The sequence below is a fragment of the Choloepus didactylus genome, chromosome 7 (genome assembly GCF_015220235.1).
Source record: "Choloepus didactylus isolate mChoDid1 chromosome 7, mChoDid1.pri, whole genome shotgun sequence".
Taxonomy (NCBI): Eukaryota; Metazoa; Chordata; class Mammalia; order Pilosa; family Megalonychidae; genus Choloepus; species Choloepus didactylus.
Genome location: NC_051313.1, coordinates 2,235,374 through 2,258,518, shown reverse-complemented (window position 1 = coordinate 2,258,518; position 23,145 = coordinate 2,235,374). Strand labels below are relative to the sequence as shown.

Sequence of the window (23,145 nt, the reverse complement as noted above, 5' to 3'; positions counted from 1 at the left end):
AACAGGGCATCAAGAGGAGATGGAAAGGAAAACAAGATTTCCTCATGAAAACATATGGCCTAGAAAGTATTAGTTATAACACACTCTAACAGTTCTTGAAAGCCCAAGATAAAGTGGACTTAGAGACTCTCCATGAGAAGCTTACTCCTGGCTTTTGTGGCCTTCCTTCCAACTCATTAACTTCAGAATGGACAGCCAACGCAGAACACCCTTAGAAGACGCCACAGAAATGGAGTACCTTGATAACGCGGCCTCCTTCTGGCCTTTGGTAAAGTTTTATTCTTCTCTTCTTCTGCAGCCACCCCAAATCTTCTAGCAGATCTGCACTGAAGGATGACTCCACCTGCAGACTCCTGCCACCAGCACTGGCAGGTGCTTGCAGTCCTCTCCCTGGTTTCTCCACATCTCCACAGTCTGAATGAACACAGACCAGCAACTGACTGCTGGCCTCTGAACTCACCAAGGTCAAACTCCTGCCAGACAAATGTTCAACTAACCCCTGTTCAGGAAAAAGCTGAAGAGTCAACTCTCCTAGAAGTGCTTTCCAAGAGTTGTCGAGGTGATAGGGAGAAATCTCAATTTCCAGCTTCACAAATGACGGGGAGCGAATCCCCGCGGTCTCCTCTTTCCGGGAGGACTCTGAGACGCTGACCGCCTCTGAACACTGCTTCTTATCTCTGTGGGCCACGTCCCCCACGTCCGCAAGGACGGCACCATGTGCAGCACAGAGCTCTGGGCCCGGGCACAGCTGCTCGTCCTCCTCTGGGAGCAGGGGCTCGTTCCTCCTGTCCTCATGCATGTTCCAGCAGAGCTGCCGCTGCCTTTCTTCGTCCACCCTCACCGGAGGAGCACGTTTCCGCCGGCTGCTCATGTTCAAGTTTTGTGGGTTGCTCGATGTGAACTCTAGAAGACAAAGACAACAGTGGGCATTCCACTAAATTCCATTCAGTAGTAAGGTGTTAGCAAATGAGAAATACAGCATATACCCATTGTCCACACATACAACATGAAATATTCAGAGATACATAAAGCAGTGGATCATGTTTAAATATGCCAAATGCAGCTATGGAACACACGAGCCACAATCTCATACATCAAATAAGTTCTAATGGTCTTACTGGTCTTTAATAGATCCATTTAGTCAATATAACTGATTGTATGCAACTAAATAAAGTCTCAAAACATACTTAATGAGTAACATAACTGTAAGGGAAATCTCTTAAACAGCCTGGAAACACTTACTTGAAGTGTTTCAGAAACATTTACACTCACAAGGCCACTAGAGAATTTCAATTTTGTTTTATAATCATCCCAAGGAGTTAAAACTTCACTTGACCTTTACAAACATAAAAACTCCTGAAAACATATCTTCTCTTTTAAAGGGGAAAATGAAAACAACAGGAATATATTTCTTTCTATGGATTAGAGGATAAAAAGGGTAAGAGGGATAGCTGGGAGGGAATAAGGTGGTGACAACAACCAGAAAAAAAAAAAAAAACAGGGCAAAGCCAGAATAAAAGAAGAAAGAAAAAAAAAAAATGTAGGGGTGAAAGAAAAGAAAGTTTGGTTATCTCAAAAGTAAAAATTGGGCTGAAAACATTCTATATGATATAGGCTCCAAACTACAATTTCCCACAGAACAATAGCCAATTCGTTCAAGAATCACAGAACAACTGAGGGATTAAACCATAGTCACAACAATGGTTGGTGCCTATTACAACCACGTACCTGAAAAAAGTTGATGTATAAACAGTAAAATTCGATTTCAAGTGCAGTTTAAGAAATATTTTCAATAACTGAATTTCTGAATAAAACTCAATTGGGTTTTTGAGGACTCAAACTGGAGCCCTCATCAGTACTCGGCACTGGGCTGCATTTTAGGGAAGGATATGAAAGACATAGACATTGAATCATGGGCTCTAACTCTGTGCAGACAATAGTGTCTGGTTACCTGATGACAACCTGAGTGCACAGAGTAGATTCCACCCCAGACCCCACCAACTCCCCATACCCACCTACCCTGCTTCGAATCCAGGCAGGAATGAGGAATGCGTTTCAAAGAAATAGTCCAATAATATGCAGACCTGTTCAAATCAAAACAAACCAGTAGGGGAAAACTCAGTTGACAAGAACCTTTCAGGAATTCCTAAAAAACAATTCAGAGGGAATCAGACTAAAGAGCTACGTGATGATCAGGCTACTTCTGTGAAAGTTTTAGCATAAAAGATGGGCATGTCATCAAGAGGGCTTCCATGCTCAATGGTGGTGGGCCTGTGCTGGGCCTGTGTTGGGCCTGTGTTGGCCTGGAGGTGGGTCTGTGTTGACCTGGAGGTGGGTCTGTGTTGGCCTGGAGGTGGGCCTATGTTGGGCCTATGTTGGGCCTGTGTTGGGTCTGGAGGTAGGCCTGAGGTGGGCCTGTGTTGGGCCTAGAGGTGAGCCTGTGTTGGGTCTGTGTTGACCTGGAGGCGGGCCTGTGATGGGCCTATGTTGACCTGGAGGTGGGCCTGTGTCGACCTGGAGGTGGGCCTGTGGTGGGTCTGTGTTGACCTGGAGGTGGGCCTGTGGTGGGCCTTTGATGGGCCTGAGGTGGGCCTGCGGTGGACCTCTTGATGACCTGGAGGTAGGCCTGTGGTGGGCCTGAGGTGGGCCTGTGTTGACCTGGAGGTGGGCCTGTGTTGGGCCTGTGGTGGGTCTGTAGTGGGCATGAGGTGGGCCTGTGTTGGGCCTGTGGTGGGTCTGTGTTGGGCCTGTGGTGGGCCTTTGGTGAGCCTGTGTTGACCTGGAGGTGGAACTGTGTTGGGTCTGGAGGTGGGCCTGTGTTGACCTGGAGGTGGGTCTGTGTTGACCTGGAGGTGGGCCTGTGTTGGGCCTGTGGTGGGTCTGTAGTGGGCATGAGGTGGGCCTGTGTTGGGCCTGTGGTGGGCCAGTGGTGGGCCTGTGTTGGGCCTGTGTTGACCCGGAGGTGGGCCTGTGGTGGGCCTGAGGTGGGCCTTTGGTGAGCCTGTGTTGACCTGGAGGTGGAACTGTGTTGGGTCTGGAGGTGGGCCTGTGTTGACCTGGAGGTGGGTCTGTGTTGACCTGGAGGTGGGCCTGTGTTGACCCGGAGGTGGGCCTGTGGTGGGCCTGAGGTGGGCCTTTGGTGGGCCTGTGTTGACCTGGAGGTAGGCCTGTGTTGACCCAGAGGTGGGCCTGTGGTGGGCCTGAGGTGGGCGTTTGGTGGGCCTGTGGTGGGCCTGAGGTGGGCCTTTGGTGGGCCTGTGTTGACCCGGAGGTGGGCCTGTGTTGGGCCTGTGGTGGGCCTAGAGGTGGGTCTGGTCCCTGGTGGTAGCCCCCAGTGGGTCCAGGGCCACAGTACAGACAATAGTGGAGTAAAGACTAACAGTGGAACACCAGCCCCTTTCTGCCCTCCTCTCCTAAAGGCAATCAGCTTTTGGTGGTACCTACTCTCTGGTGGGAGAAGGGGCTAAACTGGAGAGCTATCCTCTGTAACAGGATACAGAAGAAAAAAATGTCTGACACAGGACTCGGCCTATCCAGGGGTCTTGCCAATCCCTGCGCCTCTCAACGCTATAGAAAACAAGTGCCAGAAGCTGCCTCGGGACCTCCCCTGAAGCCAGCTGCACAAGCAGAGATGAGGAGAGGAGAACCAGGGACTCTCGACTGAAAACATTAGCTCCCAATCAACAATCATTCAGGGAGCTCCAACAAAATAACTCAACAAAGACCAACTTTCACCCAAGGAAACAGTTAAGGGAGCAATCTGCTGGGACGTGAAACATACAATCACACCAGCAGGTAGACAGCATGCTGACTTTATGAAGTAGAAGCAGTAAGTCATAACACAAAAAGATGGCTATATAAAAAAACAATTGATTAACAATCTTAGAAAATTACATAGCTGAAATTTGAAGAAAAATAAAATATAAAAAAAAAACTTGGCCAATAACTAAATAGCAGTATGGATATAACTACAGAGCAACTGTGATCCCTGAAGGAAGTGAAACAAAGGAAGTTGGCTCTACCATTGCCCCAGTGAGGGGAAAACAAAAGTTTGATTTTCCCAGTTTTAGCAACGGAAGTCACGTGGAACCATGAAACCCCTTGGAACTGGGGACCAGCGTGGTTGGTCCTCAGCTCCCAGCTTACCAGGAGAGTTTCCAGAACTTGTGGAGGACAAACCCAGGCAGGGCCCGGGGGTCTCTCTGAGCTGAGAAAACAGAATTTAGAATGTAGGGAAGGAAATACTGGAGAGGTGGGAGCTGTCTTGTCTTTTGTTTGAAGATAAAAAAAAAAAAAAGACATTTTCAGACAAACAAAAGACAAGACAATTTATCACACGTAGACTTACACTATAAGAAATGTTAAAGGACATTCCTTATGCTGAAGAAAAATGATACTGGATGGAAATTTAAATCTACACAAAGGAATGAAAAGCATCAGAATTGAAAAATATGCATATAAATATAATGGACTTTTTCTTGTTTTTAAATCTCTTTAAAAGATAATATTGTTTTTTAGACTTTTTATTCTGAAAAATTTAAAACTCATATAAAAATAGGGAGAATGGTATAATGAATACGCACAAATCCAATCATCACAATGTAATTCCAGAATATTTCTATCACCCCAAAAAGAAACCCTGTATCTCCCAATCTCCCCCTCCTTCCATAGACTGGCAACCACTCATCTACTTTCTGTCTCTAGGGGTCTGCCTATTTTGGAAACTTCAAATAAATGGAATCATACAATATATCTTTTGCATATGGCTTCTTTCACAGCATAATGTCTTCAAGGTTCATCCACGTTGCAGCATGAACCAGTATTTCATGTCTTTTTATGGCTGAATAATATTCCATTGTACAGACATAGCATCTGTCTGTTGATGGACATTTTGGTAGTTTCCACTATTAACCATTATGAGCAAAGCTTCTATAAACACGTGGGCAAGTTTTGTGTGGACATATGTTTCCATTTCCCTAGGAGTGGAACTGTTAGTAGCTGTACTATTTGACATCGCCATCAGCAATGTGTGAGACTACCAATTTATCCACACCCTCATCAACACACTATTTTCAATTTGCATTTTGGGGGTGTGAAGTGATAACTCACAGAAATTTTGATTTGCATTTCCCTAATGACTACTGATGTTGAGCATCACTTTATATGTTAATTCACTACCTAAAGCAAAAACAACAACAATGTATTGTGGAGTTTATAACATATATAAGTAAAATGTAGGCAAACAACATAAAGGAGAAATTAAAGAAGAAAAGGAGAAATTAAGGAAGACCTAAACAGATATACTATGTTCATAGACTGAAAGACTCAATGTTGCCAAGTTGTCAATTCCTTGACATCAATCTATATAGTGAGAGAGTCAAAGCAATCCCATTAAATACTCCAACAGACTTTTTTTGTAGAAATTGACAACTGATTTTAAAATTTATATCGAAATGCTTGAAACCCAAAAGATTCAAAATAATTTGAAATAGAATAAAGTTCAAAGACTTACACAGATTCCAAGACTTACATCTACAGCAATCAAAACAATGTGGCACTGGTAAAAAGACAGATACATAGATCAAAGTACAGAATAAAGTCCCATAATAGAGCTATACATATAAGGTCAGTTGATTTTTGACAGAAGTTCAAAGGTAATAAATAGTGACAGAAGTTCAAAGGTAATAAACAGGGAAAAAATACTTCTTTCAATAAATGGATATCCATAGCCAAAAAATAGCCTTGATCTTTACCTCATAACATATATAAAAGTTAACTCAAAATGGATCATAAACTAAAATATAAAAGCTAAAACTTGCATGGAATTTTTTCCATCCTTTCGCTTTCAATTTTTTTGTATTGCTAGGTATAAGATGAGTCTCTTGTAAACAACATATTGATGGTTCATATTTTTTAATCCATTCTGCCAATCTGTATCTTTTAATTGGGGAGTTTAATCCATTCACATTCAATGTCATTACTGTGAAGGCAGTTCTTGAATCAATCATCTTATCCTTTGGTTTTTATTTGTCAGGTCCATTTTCTCCCTCTCTCTCTTTTAAAGTAACCTTACTAAAACTCTTCAGTTCTGTACCCTTCTCCAGGCCTCTCTCTTCTTTCTTTTTCACTCATGCAGTAGAGCTCCCCTTAGGCTGTAGGGCAGATCTCTTGTTGACAAATTCTCTTAGCATTTGTTTGTCTGTGAAAATTTTAAGCTCTCCTTCATTTTGAAGGAAAGCTTTGCTGGATAAAGAATTCTTGGCTGGCAATTTTTCTCCTTCAGAATTTTGCATATGTCAGACCACCACCTTCTCACCTCCAAGGTGCCCACCAAATAGTCAGTACTTAATCTTATGTTGTTTCCCTTGTATATGGTGAATTGCTTCTCTCTTGCTGCTTTCAGAACTTTCTCCTTCTCTTCAGCATTCAACAATCTGATCAGAATTATGTCTCAGAGTGGGTTTATTTGGATTTATTCTATTTGGAGTTCCCTGGGAATCTTTTATTTGCATATTTATGTCTGTTCCAGTTTGCTAATGCTGCTGTTCTGCAAAACACCAGAAATGGATTGGATTTTATAAAGGGGGTGTATTTGGCTACAAAGTTAGTCTTAAGATCGTAAAGTGTCCAAGGTAAGGCATCAACAATAGGGTACCTTCGCCAAAAGATGGCCATTGGCATTCGGAAAACCTCTGTTAGCTTGGAAGGCACGTGGCTAGTGTCCGCTTAGCCCCAGGTTGCGTTTCAAAATGGCAATCTCCAAAGTGTTGTTCTTGGGGCATTTTGTCCTCTCTTAGCTGCAGCTGCTCTTCAAAATGTCACTCTCAGTTGCTCCAGCATCTGGGCTGTGTGGCTCTTTTTAAAGTACTCCAGTGTTCCAATTAAGACTCACCCTGAATGGGTGGGGAAACACCTCCATGGAAACCATCCAATGAAAGGTCTCATCCACAGTTGATTGAGTCACATCTCCACGGAAACACTGAATCAATAGGTTCCAACCTAATCAACACAATACGTCTGCCCCCACAACACTGCATCAAAGAACATGGCATTTTGGGGGACATAATACATCCAAACCAGCACAATGTCAATTAGAAGGGTTGGGAAATTTTCCTTGAGAATGTCTCCAAATACTCTTCCTAACCCTTTTCTTTTCACCTTCTGTGACACCAAAGATTCTTATATTTGTGCGCTTCATATTTTCCATCATTTCCCTGAGAGCCATTTCAAATTTTTCGATTTTTTTCACCATTTGTTCTTTTGTGCTTTCACTTTCCATCACCCTAACTTCAAGTTTGCTAATTCGGTCCTCCACCTCTTCAAATCTAGTGTTACGTATCTCAAGAATATTTTTAATTTGATCAACAGCATCTTTTATTTCCATAAGATCCGCTATTTTTTTTATTTACTCTTGCAAATTCTTCTTTATGTTCTTCTAGGGTCTTCTTCATGTCCTTTATATCCTGAACCATAATACTGATGTCTGTAGTACTTCTTTCATTAACTGCTCCAGGTTTTGTGTCTCCTCTGGCTTTTTCATTTGGATGTTTGGATTATCCATATCTTCTAGTTTCTTCATATGCTTTCTAATTTTCTGTTGTTTTTGGCCTCTTGACATTTGCTTATCACTACAGGGTTCTTTTAGAATAGGCAAGATTATTTGAACATTTATCTTTAATTTGCCAGAGCTACAACTTGGTGGGATGCACTTTCCTGACCTACCATCAGATGGTGATCAAGCCAGTTCTCCTCAACTTCGTTTATGTACTGAGTGGGATCCAAACCATGTGGAGGTCCAATCAGTGTACCAATTTTCCATGTGTACTGGGGACTGTCAGTCCTGTGGATGGGGGGTATGCCCTGTGCAGTTTGGCAGGAAGTCTACCCCAGCAGTCTGGCCACTCCCTGTGCTATGGGTGGAGCGCTCCAGGGGCCACAAAGCTGCACATCTCACCCTCCAGCTCAAATGCCCCAAAGTCCCTCTCTGTCATGTACTCATGAGTCCCTAGGATTGGGAAGGGCTCCTGGCACCTCCATGTGGCACTCCTGCCTCTAGGCTGTGCACACCATGGGCCTCTGCTGAGTTAGAGTGCACGCCATCACAAGCCCGCCAAATCCCGAATTCCCCCAAGGAAGCTCCTGGATGCACGGCTGTGAAACGCTATCTCCCTGGCAACTGCAAAGATGGCTGAATGGGGCGTGGAAAGATACCCATCTCTGTGATTGTCTGCCTGCTCAAACCACCAGTCTCTGGCACAGGGGCTCTTGGCCATGGGTATGTGAAGGGTTATCCTCTGGGCCTAGTACTTTGGAGGGTGCCCAGGATGTGGAAGGCTAATTCCCTCCATGCTGTCAGCCAGCTGTTTCCAGCTGCCTGTTTCCTGGCAGTGTTCCGAGCCAAACACACACCCATCTTGAACACAGTCTCTCAGTTTCTCCAAGTAGGTACTCACTATGTGTGCAGAAGTCCCTACTCAAGCAGTGGGACCTGGGAACTGCTGTTCTGGAGCACTTTCTGTCCTTTAGTGTTCTTCATGGAGGAGAATTTTGCTCTGTCTCTCCTAATCCGCCATCTTGGAAAATATTCCATGCAAGCTACAGCCAAAGGAAAGCAGAGGTAGCATTACTAATTTCAGATAAAATAGACTTCAAATTCAAGGATGTTATAAGAAACAAAGAAGGACACTATATACTAGCAAAAAGGACAATTCACCAAGAAGAAATAACAATCATAAATGTTTATGCACCCAATCAAGGCACTCCGAAGTACATGAGATAAAGCATTTGATGTTGCCACAGTAGCTGAGGAAGACTTCAATACGACACTCTCTTCTATAGATAGATCATCTAGACAGAAGACAAATAACAAAACTGAGAACCTAAACAATATGATAAATGAACTAGACTTAACAGACATATACAGAACACTACAAGCCAAATTGCCAGGATATATAGTAGAAATGACATAATTGAAGAGACACTCAAGAAAAAGTTCCATTCTCAATAGCAACTAAAAAAATTAAGTATCTAGGAATAAACTTAATCAAGGATGTGAAAGACCTCTACACAGAAAATTACATAACTCTACGAAAAGAAATAAAAGGGGTTCTAAAGAGATGGAGAGATATTTCGTGTTCATGGATAGGAAGGCTAAACGTCATTAAGATGTCAATCCTACCCAAATTGATCTAAAGATTCAATGCAATTACCATCAAAATTCCAACAACCTACTTTGCAGATTTGGAAAATCTAGTTATCAAATTTATTTGGAAGGGACAGATGCCTCAAATTGCTAAAAACATTCCAAAAAAGAAAAACGAAGTGGGAGGACTTACACTGCCTCACTCTGAAGCCTACTATAAAGCCACAGTAGTCAAAACAGCATGGTACTGGCACAAAGATAGACATATTGATCAATGGAATCGAATTGAGAATTCAGAGATAGACTCCCAGATCTACGGTCGACTGATTTTTGATAAGGCCCCAAAATCCACTGAACTGGAATGTAATAGCCTCTTCAACAAATAGGGCAGAGAAAACTAGATACCTATATCTAAAAGAATGAAAGAGGACCCCTACCTTATACCCTACAGAAAAATTAACTCAACGTGGATCAAAGATCTCAATATAAGAGATAGCACCATAAACTCCAGAAGATCACGCAGGGAAACATCTTCAAGACCTAGGATTAGGAGGTTGCTTCTTAGACCTTACACCTAAAGTACAAGCAACGAAAGAAAAAATAGATAAATATGAACTCCTCATAATTAAAATCTTCTGTACCTCAAAGGAATTTGTCAAAAAAGGTAAAGAGGCAGCCAACTCAATGGGAGAGAATATTTGGAAACCATGTATCTGACAAGAGACTGATATCTTGTATATATGAAGAAATCTTACAACTCAATGACAATAGGACAAACAACCCAATTATAAAATGGAAAAAAGATATGAAAAGACATTTCTCTGAAGAGGAAATACAAATGGTTAAAAAACACATGAAAAAAATGTGCTGCCTGTACAGTCCGATAAGGTAGCTATGAGCTGCATGCAGCTATTTAAATTTCAGTTGAGATGAAACCATAGTGTAAATGCTGCTTGTCAGCCACTCGGCACATCTCAGGCACTCAGGAGCCAGCGGGAACATTCACAGCACCACCGAAGTCCTCTGTAACAGTGCCGGGCTAGGCCACCACAAGCTGCCACTCCGTTGGCCGGGCATGACTTTGGTTAACTACTTCAGGTATCTTGTCCCGTGCCTTATCTTGGAGGAATAATACAGGAAGCCCCACATTTCCTAGTGTTTCTCTTCATCCAGTTCTCCCCAGAGTACAGGTTGGAATACGGAGTTGGGTCCACGTGCTGGAACCTGAGAAGTTACCCTACCAGCGCATCAGTTGACTACTGCCACAAGCCTGCTGCATAAGGCACCTCTCCAAAGCTGGACACCCCGAAACACCCCTCACGTAGCCTCACAGCCCTGTGGGTCAGCAGAGGGACGGCTGGCTGAGGATCAGCCTGTCTGGAGGAGCGGCTTGGCACCTAGAATGGTCTTTTGGCGAGGGCTGAGGGCAAGAGGGCAAACCCAATCACACACGCACTTTTCAAAGGGCTTGTCACATCAAAACCACCAAGGCCCCACTGGCCTCAGCACGTGGACGGGCCCAAAGTCAGGAGGTGCAGAAATGTGCTTCACCTTGTCACTGGGAGGAACTGGCAAGGCCAAGGGCGGGACCTGGGGACTGAAGGTGGGGCCAGTGGGGCCATCTGTCACACCAAGGATAATACGGATAACGTGGTAATTATGGATCAGGCACTCTGAAAGCCCAAAAGCAAATGGCTGTGTAGTCTCAAACTGCAAAGCAATGTGGCTGAAGGGACAGTGCCTGGGCCTCGGAGTCCTAGAGTCTGGCTTTGGCGTTTACTAACTGTGTGGCGCTGGAATAATTACCTAACCTCTCTGTGCCAGCTTGCTCATCTCTAAAATGGGGGTAAATGACAGCTAAATTAAGGACAGTAAAACAGTATAATCAAAATACTTAACACAGTTCCAGAAATGTAGCATGTATTCAGTAAATGGCAGGTGCCCTCGTAGCGTCATCCTGAGAACCCTCTAACCCATGTTTTACAGCAGGATAGGGAACCACAGGTCAGGGCCTCTCACACTTGGCCCTATGTTAGAAGCTTTGGTAGCTTTTAAAACTCCTGCTGCTTAGGTGGCACGCCAGCCAATTCAATCACAGTAAGTGTGGGTAGGACGCAGGCACAGCCTCCATGATTTTCCAGGCTCTCTGGATGATTACAGTATGAGGCCAAATCCGAGAAGCCTTCTTACGGATAACTAACTCCCCACAAAAATATGCTTTTCCCAGGGAAGTACTGCGGGTTACTGAGCATATACCTCGACTTACCAGGTCTGGGCTAGGGGACCTGCGCAACCCCTAGGGAGGGTAGTGGGTACGGGCGGTCAGTGTCCTCCACAGCCCCCCGGACCTAAGGAAGCGAGGTCGAAGGCAGGCCCCATTTCCTCACCCAAAATACCACCGGTGGGGGAGGCTTGCCGGAGGAAACCGCCCTTCCCCCAACCGCCCTTTCCCCCACTTCCTTATCTTGCCCGTACACTCCCCGTTGCCAATGCAACTCCCATCACCACCAGTGCGCATACATTGTTGCCAGACACCGTTGCCAGAGCAACTCCTGCACCTTTTAGAACAACCTCCGTGCCCTCTTAGAACCAATCCTAACCTCCGCACCCTCTCAGAACCAATCCTAGCCTTTATCCCCTCAGCATTGGCTTGTAACAACCCCCGCCCTCTATGCCAGCCCATATAACCTGTGCTCACCCCGGAATAAAAGTCCTTTTGTTCTACCCTTACTGGAGGAAGAGTGTCTTATCTTTCCCTTCTCGCCGCCCTCCACACCTTGCACGCCTCCCGCCGGGGACCTGGCCAAGTCCCCCGCCTCGCCCTCGCCTCCGGGAAAGAGCCCCCGCCGCCGGTACCCTCCAAGCAACGCCGATAGCCGAGGGTTCAGCAACCGGCCGCCCCCCCCCCTCATACGAATCAACTGCGACCGCAAAGTACAAAGCAGCTGGGAAAGGTCATAGGACTAGTTCCTACCGAGGCAAGGGAAGTGGGAGGGCTTGTGCCTATGAGTGTCTCAGGGGTCTCAGCACACAGGCATTATCAAACCAGAACACACGCCTTCAACTGTGTATTCTGATCCGATAGGACCCACTTGGTATCTTCTGAAGCATGCCACTAATCATCTGCACATCCCTTCAGCATTTGCTTCCAAGCTGGTTCTTCTATCAGCATCGCCCCAGGGTACTTATCGATTAGGATGACAATTTGGAGAAATGCACACACCAGGATTTCTGGAAGGGTCTCCCTTTATCCAGTTCTCCAACGAGTAAAGATACGTGATGCAGATGAACAAAAAGATCTGGTTTGGGTTGACTCTTTCCCTAAGGGACCTCTATCCAGGGATGACCTCCTGAACTAAAGACAGTATTACTTGGTCAAAGCTGCTTGCAACCACAATGTTCACTGGCACTAACAGGCCAAGTACTGGAGAACTTTCTATCTCTAATCACCTTCCACATTTTTCTCCTGCTTTTCCTCACACCTCATAAATCACACCTTGACATGCCACTTCCTCTTCTTGCCCCAAATGTCAGGTGCATGTGATGGGTGTGTGCACATCTATGTGGACTACACACTCACGGCCTTGCATTTAAATGCAGGAAGCCTCTGCCCAAAATGCCCTCGCACTTGTTTCTGCCAGCTGCTGTCCCAGTCTTCCCTGGAAAGCCTTCCAGAACCTTCCACAACCTGGCAAGCTGGCTCAGGCCTCTCTTCCCGGGTCCCAACTGCTTAACTCTCCAGAACTGTCAGACTGTGAACTACATGGGGGCCAGGAGGGAACAGCACCCCATGCTGTGTCCCAATTCCAGGACTGTGCCAGCTCACAAACGGCACACCAAATGAGGTGAAACAAAGACCTCCCATTCCCTAGTGCCAAGGAGCCAAGAGAACTGCACTCACACTTCTTTTTAGAGGAGTCCCCCTTAACCACATTCGGGACGACCGTCCTGGTGCAAAATGAAACAGAGAAAACCAACTCACTTGTATCTTTGCTTGACAGAAAACAAAGATAAACCACCAGAAAAACAAACCTAAACATTATTACCAGGACAATACAACAAATGGACACCAACTAAACTTAAATTCAGATATTTTCCCCTCCAAATCTCTTTTGTTAACAGACACAAACATCCTGACAACAAACAAGATGTTGTTAGTTTAAGTTAACAGACAACAAACCCCGGTCGGCCTGGGCTGGCTTGTCAGGGGACGAGGAGTATGTGTCACCCTGCTGTCCAAGAGGCCTGCACCCAGCACACGCAGCTTTTCTGCAGGGACAGCCCAGCAGGGTGACAGCGAGTTCCTTGACTGAACCCTGAAACACATGACCTCACCAGGAGCTTTTACACCAGAAGGTTCAGTTTCCCCACAATCTTTCTGGTCTAGTTCTTCATATGTGATTTAATACTGTAAATATAGTTCTTTTACGCTGAGCAAAAGGTTATATAACACCATCTTTCAGAAGTAAAGCATTTTATTCTGCTGCCTGCCAGCTCACTGGTTCAGGTCCTTCCAGGCTCCATCCCTGCTGCAGAGGCCTAGGGTCCCGGCACTGGTGGCACTGGTCCAACCACAAGATCCCAGCACAGAGTCACCACACCAGGTCTCAGCACAGGGTCCCATCATGGGGCCTGCCAAGGGGTCCCCCCAAGAGGGTCCCACCACAGGGTCCCAGCACAGGGTCACCACACTGGGTCCCAGCACCGGGTCCCACCGAGAGGGTCCCACCACTGGGTCCCGCCGAGAGGGTCCCACCACTGGGTCCACCACAGGGTCCCAGCACAGGGTCACCACACTGGGTCCCAGCACCGGGTCCCGCTGAGAAGGTCCCACCACTGGGTCCACCACAGGGTCCCAGCACAGCCACACTGAGCCAGGCCGCTCACTGCCTCCAGCTTGGTCATGTCAAAATAAAATCGTCTTTTTAGTGACAGTTCAGATTTTACGGATCATTTCTATTTGGGAGTTTCATCACCCCTGCCATCATCCACTGGAGTAAAGATTGCTCTAGTGACTTAAAATGATTTTATTTTTTTTCAGTTAAAGCCTCAAGTTAAGTACAAGTGGTCTCCCACCTGCTGGATAAGGTCAGGTCACTTGGGAAAGGCAAGTGTGTATCTGAGCGCCCGCCCATCACCCGCACCCCACAACCTCCTCGCTGGGTCAGGACGGCTCGGTGGCCACCCCAACTGCTGACCCTGAGGCAGCGCACGGCTACGGGCAGACCACTAGGCAAGGGAGAAGGGGGCCCTCACTACCTCCCGGCCCGCGCACCGGGGACTGGGGGCCGCCTCGGGGAGGGCGACGCCCCTCGGCTCACGCTCGGCTCCCTGCAGCTTCTCCTTAACCCTCTGTGGGACTCCCGGCGCGGGACCTTCGGGGGGACGCGACCCGCGGCGCTGCGCCCACAAGCAACACGACCCCGGCGTCCCGGGCAGGGCTGGGGGTCCCGTGGCCCCCGACCCCCTCTCCCTCCAAGGCCTCCACCATGGGCACCGGTGAGAGTTCGCGCGACGTCGCCCTCCCGCCCTGTGGATTCCGGGCCCGGGACACCCCGAGCCCGCGTACAGGTCCCGTCCCAGCCTCGCCCGACCTCTGACCCCTGACCCCCATCACACCAGCGCCTACCTGGAGGGTGCTCAAGGCCGCTCGGGCCTCTCGGCACCAGGCCGGGCCCTCCGAGGCCCCGCGGGCCCCAGGCTCGCGCTCACCAACCCTTGGATGTCCGCCGGGCGGGCGCGCGCCTCAGGCTACGTCAGGTCGGGGTCCCGCGGGTCCCGGAAACCGTAGCTCGGGCTGCCGGGCACGCACGGGAGCGTGGGGTTAGATGGACGCGCACGTAGGGCGCCACGCCCCCTCCCTCCAGCAATGTCCTCAGGAGCCTCTTCTGCGCAAGTGCGCACGGTCGGCCACCCTCTCAGGATAGTACCGTGGACTCGCGATAGCATCACGTCACGCCTTTGGGAGTAGCGGATTGGCGGGCGCCCGAGGGAGGCGGGCACTGGGCGGGTATGGGCGGGGCTCCGCGCCGGGGGGCGGAGCTGGGCTCAGAGTAACGGCGCGCGGTTGGTGGTTTTAATGAGGAGGGAGGGGCTTCCGCGGAGCTGCCGGCTCTGGGGCGCGGGTCGTGCTTCCTCCTGGAAGTTCTTTCCTCGAAACGCCGAGCTGACGCGGCCGAGAGCCCGGCCGGAAGGAGCGTCCACGGCGGGCCTGCTCAGACTCCCCAGGGGAGAGTTCGGGCCGGGCTCGCTTCGGAGGATCCGAGACTCGCGGGCGGGACGGCCCCCGCGCGATCCCGAGGTCGCCCGCGGGAGCCGTGGATACACCGAGCCCCGAGAAAGTAGATGAGGATCTTGCAGGGTTCATGTGGAGCACTCCCCGCCCCGGGCTTCCCCAAGGCTCCTGCAGGCTCCCCCAGGTTCCCCCAGGAAGCAGGACCAGGGACAAGAAGGGTCCCTTTCACTGGAACTAGTCATTGTGCAAGCACAGGCCACATGGAGTCTTTTTTTTCTGGAAACGTGATTTGAAACTCGGTATTTAAACTTATATTGTGCTGTAAAAGGTTACCTTTGATCGTTTTTATGTCACTTCCCACCACTGGAGCAGAGATTTAGGCTCACAGTTTGGCTGAGCCCAGCCGGTGCCAGACAGGGATATTCAGAAGGAGCAGTGCGTCGTTTCATCTTTGCTCACATCCAGCGATAGTTAGGGTATCCTGCGCGGGGTATCAAAGAACTGCTCCCAATAGCGATAGTTACGGTAATCCTGAGGCAGAGGGTGGGGTGTATCAAAGGACAGATCCCAACAGATATGGAATGCTGTAGACTGGCATTCAGTGGTTACAATGAAACAAATTCCCCCTTTTGAAATTTCTAATGATACATTGAATCCTTTGGAAACTTCCTCTCTGGAGTAATGGCTTTCAATATTAGACTCAACCAGAGCTGATTTCAAAAATACAGTTCACATGAGCCTGCTGGCTCCCTGAAAACTCCCAGCTGTGAGACACCTGTGCACCTGGCAACACTGGGTTCATCCACCAATAGATGCTGCAATTGATGACATGCCACAGTTGGGAAGCCATTGATGGGATGCAAATACATCTTGGTGAACCGTTTAGTGTTCCTAGGGTTCGACAGCATCTCGAAATTATAAGTGTAGGGTAGGCAGTCAGTCCCCTTGTATCCTGTGTGGTTCACTAAGCCAAAACTATAACCCCAGTCTCTTTTAACCATCCCACTGACTCGGTTCATCTGTTTTACAGATGGAAGGTTTAAGTTGTTTTGGAGAGGGAGTAGATAAGTTAATGCAAATTGAACTCACCTTGGAGAAGCAGAGGATAACTGATGGATTTATGTTTGCAAAGACTTTTCATGGTTACTTTCCAATGTGATTCTTAGAACAGTGATATGGGATATTTTAAATTTCCATTTTATAGAAGAGGAATCTGAAACTCAGAGAAATTTGGTGATTTGGCCACAATTTTGCTCTAAGGAAACAGCAGGACCTACAACTCATCTTGACCCCTCTGTCTCGGCTGTTGCTAAATCTTGCTGTCCATCAAATCAAAATAAATTATTTATTGAGCAACTATGAGAAGGAATGAAGCTTTGAGAGACACAACAAGTGAATGGATCCTGTACACAGCATTTTGAGTGAAGTACGCCAGAAATAAAGGCAAACACTATAATGCCTCACCAATATGGACTAACTACAATGTGTAAACTCAGAATTGAATCTTAGAACACAGTCTAAGAGGGGAGTGATTATTATAATTGTCCCTAGATTGTAAGCTCTTACAGCAGTCAAATCTATTCCTGAATTGTAATGGCTGTCCCCAAACTTTGAGATGCTGATCCCTTAATGTATAACCTGATTGGTCTCTGGAGTAATGGGTATCTCTGTGACACCTGAAACTCAGAGCTAGAGCTCAGCAGATATGAATGTTAGTATTAGCGCATACAGCAACTGTTAAAAAAAAAAGCTGAAAAAAATAAACTGTTTAGTCATCCAACTTTGTAGTTTGACATGGGCAACATGAAGGCAAGAGGTGTGAGATTATTTGGTGACACATTCAGTCCCAGTAATGCATTCTGCTCAGTAGGAAGATGATCAATAAATTGCTTGAGAAGTTATTCCATACTCTACTTACCTTGCCTGTTCTCTAGAAGTGAAGGGGGTGGCCACCCAGTGCGACTGATGACAACCAAATCCCTCCACTACCAACCTGTCTTGAGACTGCTTTCCCTTCTGCCTGGCAAATGAAAGTGTCAGGGTCAAAGTCACTGTTCCAGGATAAAGTGCTATGTCCAACAACACTGATGTGTGTGGTGCTAACAGGGAAAGGGAGGTCAAAACAAGGTCTTGAAAAATTGGTGCTGGCAGGGGTGATCAACTGTGGTGAAGGAGCAGTGCCAGGCCACAAAAAGAAAAAAAAAAGGTGTTAGGGGATTGGGTACACTTGGTGGGAGCAGGCACAGTTGTCAGGTAGGAGCTGTGTGACCCGAACACAAATCCTCCTGTTCTGAGCTTCACAGCTTTCCTCAGGCTAGCCCCAGATAGGTTTCATTGTCAGCTTCCAATTGTATTCTTCCCTGGTGATTTGCAGGTCAGCTTTATTTAGAAATCCCCTGCTGCAAGCTCAGCCTGCAAACCAAAAACCCAAGCTGTGTCCCTTCTGCCTCTTATCATTTGTAAAGCAAAAATTTGTAATCTGTACACAAAATGCCACATTGGAAGTGAACTGACGACTTAAGCAGTAGAGAATTCACTACGTTTGGGTGTTAAAAAAACAGTGCTTGTAAATTTGGTAAAAGCAAGAAGCTTGAATCTGGGTCTCCCAGGAAAGAAAAGACCTGAGATTCTAGTTGGTGATAATCAATGAAGATAGCATAATCCGTATCCTTGGCCCCATCCCAGACTCCCCCTCCCTTTCCCAACTGCTACTTTTCCCTGATGGCATGTCTTTTTTTAATTAATTTTGTCAATATAGACTTGGGACATTAAGGAATAGAATATTGCAGGTAAATCTATTGAGGCTTATGACTGTAAGTAACATTTATTACACAATTTTGAGACCTACGAGCATGACTATGTCAAAGGCCACTGCTATATGCCATTTTTAAAGTACAAAAAATAGTGATATAACACTTTCAAAATGAATCTAAAACCTTAAGGAAGCTTATTCATATCAGTGTTAGCACAAAATGATTGCTGAAAGATTGATCCAAAGCGTCTGCCCACGAGAAGGGCTGGTGCCAGACTTGGACCTCAGCATTGGTATGTTGGTTGGGTCAACCAACACTTGAACAGGTGACCCTCAACTTATGACCTAATTGGTTTCTGAATGGTTAAAAATCAAGCTCACATAAATCAATTTCCTATATCCATAATGTGACAAACTGGGGCTCTATTCCTGGAAAGCCATTTCATTCCTTAAAAATACCAAAATCGATCATGAAAATAAATAGAAAATAAAACACAAATATATGCTTTAACAAACATCAGTATGTTGCAGCAGCCCAGGGCCCAGGCCCCTTCCTAACAGCCCACAACAGACCTGCTTTAACCAAGGACAAAGGTCAAGAAAGTAAACAGTCTCTCCGGAGGGGGAAGAATGTAACAAGGGATGTAAAAATGTCATTGATTGTATTTTAGTCTTAAACACTAATCTTAGTAAACATCAGGTCTTAGGCCCCTTTACTGTTTATACTAGAGACCTGATGTCCTCATACTAAATGCAGTGTCTTTGTTGTAAATCGCATATTACCCCCTGCACTAAACCTCCGGACTGGCCACTGGAGAACTGCTCCTGTTCATAAGTCCCTGTACATTTATGTCCACTTCTGGGCCTGGCGTGTTTTTCAATCTCACAGCAGTAACAGCCCGTGCTCTGCCTGAACTCAATCTGGGCACCAACATATGTTAAACAAAACTCTTCATTGAAAAGTTATATTTTAAATGATACTTTAGGAAATTTTTCAGCTGCCTGGAATATCTTAAAATATTAGTTGAAAGAAATTTGCAATGAAGAGGCCTGATTTTTTGATGACTCTTTCAGCATTAGTATTTTTGGGCATTCTTTGTTTTTCCAAATACCTTTGAATTAACTTAACATTTGGAGGCTTCTGTCTATGACAGGTGATTGTCAATTCAATGCCTCTGGGAGTCCACAAGTGGTGAATATTTATATAGCCGGGGAAGAGCTGTTTCCTTGGTGTCATAAAACCCCTATTGATTCCTTAATCTAAATGTGGTTACAGTTTGAGTCTGCAGTGTCTTTATTGGACTCTGATGCCCATAAGTGTTGCCATTGACTATAGCTGTGACACAGCCATGGGTTTGATTTTCGGTCTTTCTTTGGGGTTAGGGAGGCGTTCTCCGTTTTTTTGTTTTTTTTTTTTTTAATGCAATTTTATTGAGCTATATGCACCACACAATCCATCCATCAGTAGCTCACAGTATCATCACATAATTGTGCATTCATCACCAGCATTCTCCTTTATTATTAGGAAGGAGCTAAAGGCAGAAAGTTACCAGCTGAGGGTGCCTGGATTGGCTTCTTCAATCTTCACGGACCTCATGAGTCCTGTGCTGGCCGAGCTGCACGTGTGCCAGAATAGATACTGAGGGGACCAATCACTTCTCCAAGTTTCTTTCATTTGAAGCCCTGGCATGAAAGCGCTATATCCCACCATTTTTTTGTACTTAAAAATGGCATGTAACAGTGGCCTTTGAAATATTAAAAGAATATGTTACTTGTAGATCCTGAAACTGCTTAATGTTACTAAGAGTCATAAGCCTCAAGAGATTTAACTGCAATATTCCCGTTCCTTAATGTCCCGAGTCTATATTGAAATAATAATTTCAAAAAAATATGCCAACAGGGAAAAGATAATGGTTGGGGAAGGGAGGGGAAGGATGGGGGCTAGGATACAGATTATGCTATCTTTGATGATTATCACTGAGTAAAATCCCAGGTCTTTTCTTTCCCAGCAGATCCAGATTCAAGCACGGTTTATATATCCTACAGTCCAGGTTGGGGACTTCAGGCCAAGAGCATATTTCTCAGATTTCTGCTGGAATTAATATACAGTTTGAGTACAGGTTAAAGTCTCTGATCCAACGCTTCTGAGCTGTATGACCTAAGCCAACTCACTTATCTCTTTGAGTCACAATTTAATCAAAAGTAGAATGGAAATACAGATGCCTACTTTAAGGGGTCTATGTGCATATACCCACCTGTGTGTGAAGGAGTGGAGTTAGTGTGGTGTGGCAAATACAGTACTTAATAAACATTTGTTATCCCTATGACTATTCTTTCCACACATTTCCTTAAGACCTAACACAGACATATTATTAAATGGACATTGTGTCCAGCTTGAAATGACGTGAAATTTTGAACAACTGAATCAGAGCTAGAAAATCAATTATTTGTCCACAATGAGTGAAACGATCCATGTAAAATGCCAAGTAACTGATAGAGCCAAAATAAATTTTAAAATTTACATAAATAAAATAAAACCTCCCTCCCACCTTCCAAAATGAATTCTCCAGCACCTTCAGATATAGGCTTCACTATTATAATCAAGTTAACATCCTTCTAGGTCTTAATTTCCTACATCATTTTGTCCATTTTCTGAACACATTCACAGCATGATTGTTGTAGTTTGCCAGGGCTACATTGACAAATACCACAAACTGGTTGACTTGACAGAAATTTATTGTCTCCACAGTTTTGGAGGCGAGAAGTCCAAAATCAAGGTATTGCGAGACCAGGCTTTCTCTCCAAGTTTTCAGCATCCTGGTTATGTCTTTCTGGCAACCCTCCAATACATGGTTTGGTGGATTGTATTATGTGCCCTGGTTGGGATGTATTCTTGGTCTTGATCCACCTCCCTGTGGGTGTGAACCTTTGCAGATGGGATCTCTTGCCGAGGTTGTTTTGAGTTAGGGTGTGGCCCAACCAAAGGAAGTTGGGTCTCGATCCAGATTACTTGGGTCCTTTATAAGCAGAAGAAATTCAGACATAGAGAAAGCCATGAGGAGGAGCCAGAAGCCAGAAGTGAGCAGGAACGTGGGAGAGAAAGGAGAGGTCTTCACCATGTGGTGGGAAAGTGAAGGAACCCCAAGATTGCTGGCAGCCAGCACCAGAGGCTCAGACCCCAGTGGAAAGCATGGTCTTCCCCATGTGCTTTGATTTGGACTTCCTGCAGCCTCAGAACTGTGAGCCGAGGAATGCCTGATGTTTCGGCTAACGCACGTGTGGGGTTTGTCCTAGCAGCTCAGGCAGACCGAGACATATAGTCTTCTTTCTCTTCCCGTCTCCTCCTCTGGCTCCTCCTTCTTTGTCCAGTTTCCTACGTTCATAAGGACTTCAGCCATCCTGGACCAAGGCCCACCCTCACTCAGACTTTGCACAACTTAGCTTATACCATCTTCAAAGGTCCCGTTTACAGATGGGTCCACACCCACAGGACCACGGGTTGGGACCTAACAAGTCCTTCGTGAAGAGCGTGACTCAACTCCCAGCAACGATGGAGGACTCAGTTCGAGACCACAGCAACGTCACCACCCCAGACTGCTCTGGGCTCCCAGGTGCCCGGCTCTCTGTCCAGGTCTGGGGGCACAAAGGGGAAGTCATGGGCACTGCCCTGCAGTGGATCCTAGGTGGGAGAGCAGATAAGACTAGCAAATCCATCCTGAAGTTATAGTGCAAGAAATGCTGCCACTGAATAGTATTTTAAATAGCTCCCAGAGGAAGGCCCTAGAAGCTCTGTCTGAGAGAACTGGGGAAAGCTTTAAAGAACAGGTAGCTCTTGCACTGGGCTTTGAAAACAGACTCTGAGCAGTTGAATTCAGGCCCCAGAATGATGTCTGACGTAGATCAGAGGGTGGGTAGATGAAAGAGGCTCTGGTGAACAGACACCAGTTAGGACATTTCTCATTGCCTTGGGGAGGGAGATGATGAGGGCCCAAGCTAGAGTGTTGGGAAAGGGGAAGACCTGTCATAGAGATGCAAGGAGGACCCCCTTTTCAGCAACCCCCGCATCCCCACACACATACTGTACTTTCAGATAGTAATTTAGAGGAACCAGCTGCCTTTCTTGTGAGACATGAGAAATGGCATGTATTGTGCATCCACTATATTCCATGTACTACAGAGTGCACAGGTTCTCTCCTAATACAAGGTGGACATTACTTGTCACAACTAATAGAGGAGGAAACAGAAGCTTGGGGGTGGGGGCACAGGATGTTGAAAACAAAACAAAATGAAAAACATGTCTGAGGTTCAGGGTTTCTCAACCTCAGAATTATTCACATTTGGGGCTGGTTATTCGTCACTGTGTGGGCTGCTGTCTTGTGTACTGGGGAATATTTAGAGCATCCCTGGCCTCCACCCACTAAATGCCAGGAGTACCCCCCTCTCTCCAGTTGTGACAACCTAAAATGTTCTCAGACATTGTCAAATGTTCTTTGGGGACAAAACACCCTAGGTTGAGAGTCACTCCACTAGAGACTCGTATTTTATCTCTGAAGCCTCAGTACCTGCCAAGTTACCTTGCAGACAAAAATGTTTAATAAATGTTTGTGGACCAAATGAAGTACAGGAGGTCAGATTAAAGCCCAAGTTTCTAAGACCCTAAATTGCATGCTCTTTCCACTCAACACACCACTGCTTCCTTTCCCATTTCCCCCTTTAAATTTATCAGTAATCTTAGCTCCTGCCAGAGAGCAGGTTGACTGAGGGTTGGGAGCGTTCCATAGTGTATTCACTAGAGAAACAGAGCCAACAGGATATTATGAGATTTGTAGAAATTGGCTCATGTGATCGTGGAAATGGGCAAGTCCAAATTCTGTAGGGCAGGCTGCAAGTTGGGAAGGTGACAGCAAATTCCCCAGGAAATGCTGGCTGGATGAAGTAGAGATGGAAACTCTAACTTCTGACTGCTGAAATCCTCAGTTCTCCCTCTAAGGCCTCTGTGCTGGTTTGAATGTATTA

The 23,145-nt window shown here is 46.1% G+C and overlaps 1 protein-coding gene across 4 annotated transcripts in view; it reads right to left on the bottom strand.

Moving 5' to 3' along the window:
- The window catches only part of SHPRH (SNF2 histone linker PHD RING helicase), a 104,496-nt gene extending 89,508 nt beyond the window's left edge, over window positions 1-14,988 (bottom strand). Inside the window, exons 1-4 of one of the 4 annotated variants that reach the window (XM_037842263.1) lie at window positions 14,772-14,988; window positions 8,454-8,595; window positions 2,020-2,084; window positions 239-903 (exon numbers count right to left, since the gene is read on the bottom strand). In XM_037842263.1, coding sequence (XP_037698191.1) covers window positions 239-871 — 633 coding nt within the window. In that variant the 5' untranslated portion in view covers window positions 872-903; window positions 2,020-2,084; window positions 8,454-8,595; window positions 14,772-14,988. The remainder of the gene's footprint in view (window positions 1-238; window positions 904-2,019; window positions 2,085-8,453; window positions 8,596-14,771) is intronic. The other 3 variants (XM_037842262.1, XM_037842264.1, XM_037842261.1) reach the window with 3 other exon arrangements.
- Window positions 14,989-23,145: the final 8,157 nt, after the last annotated feature.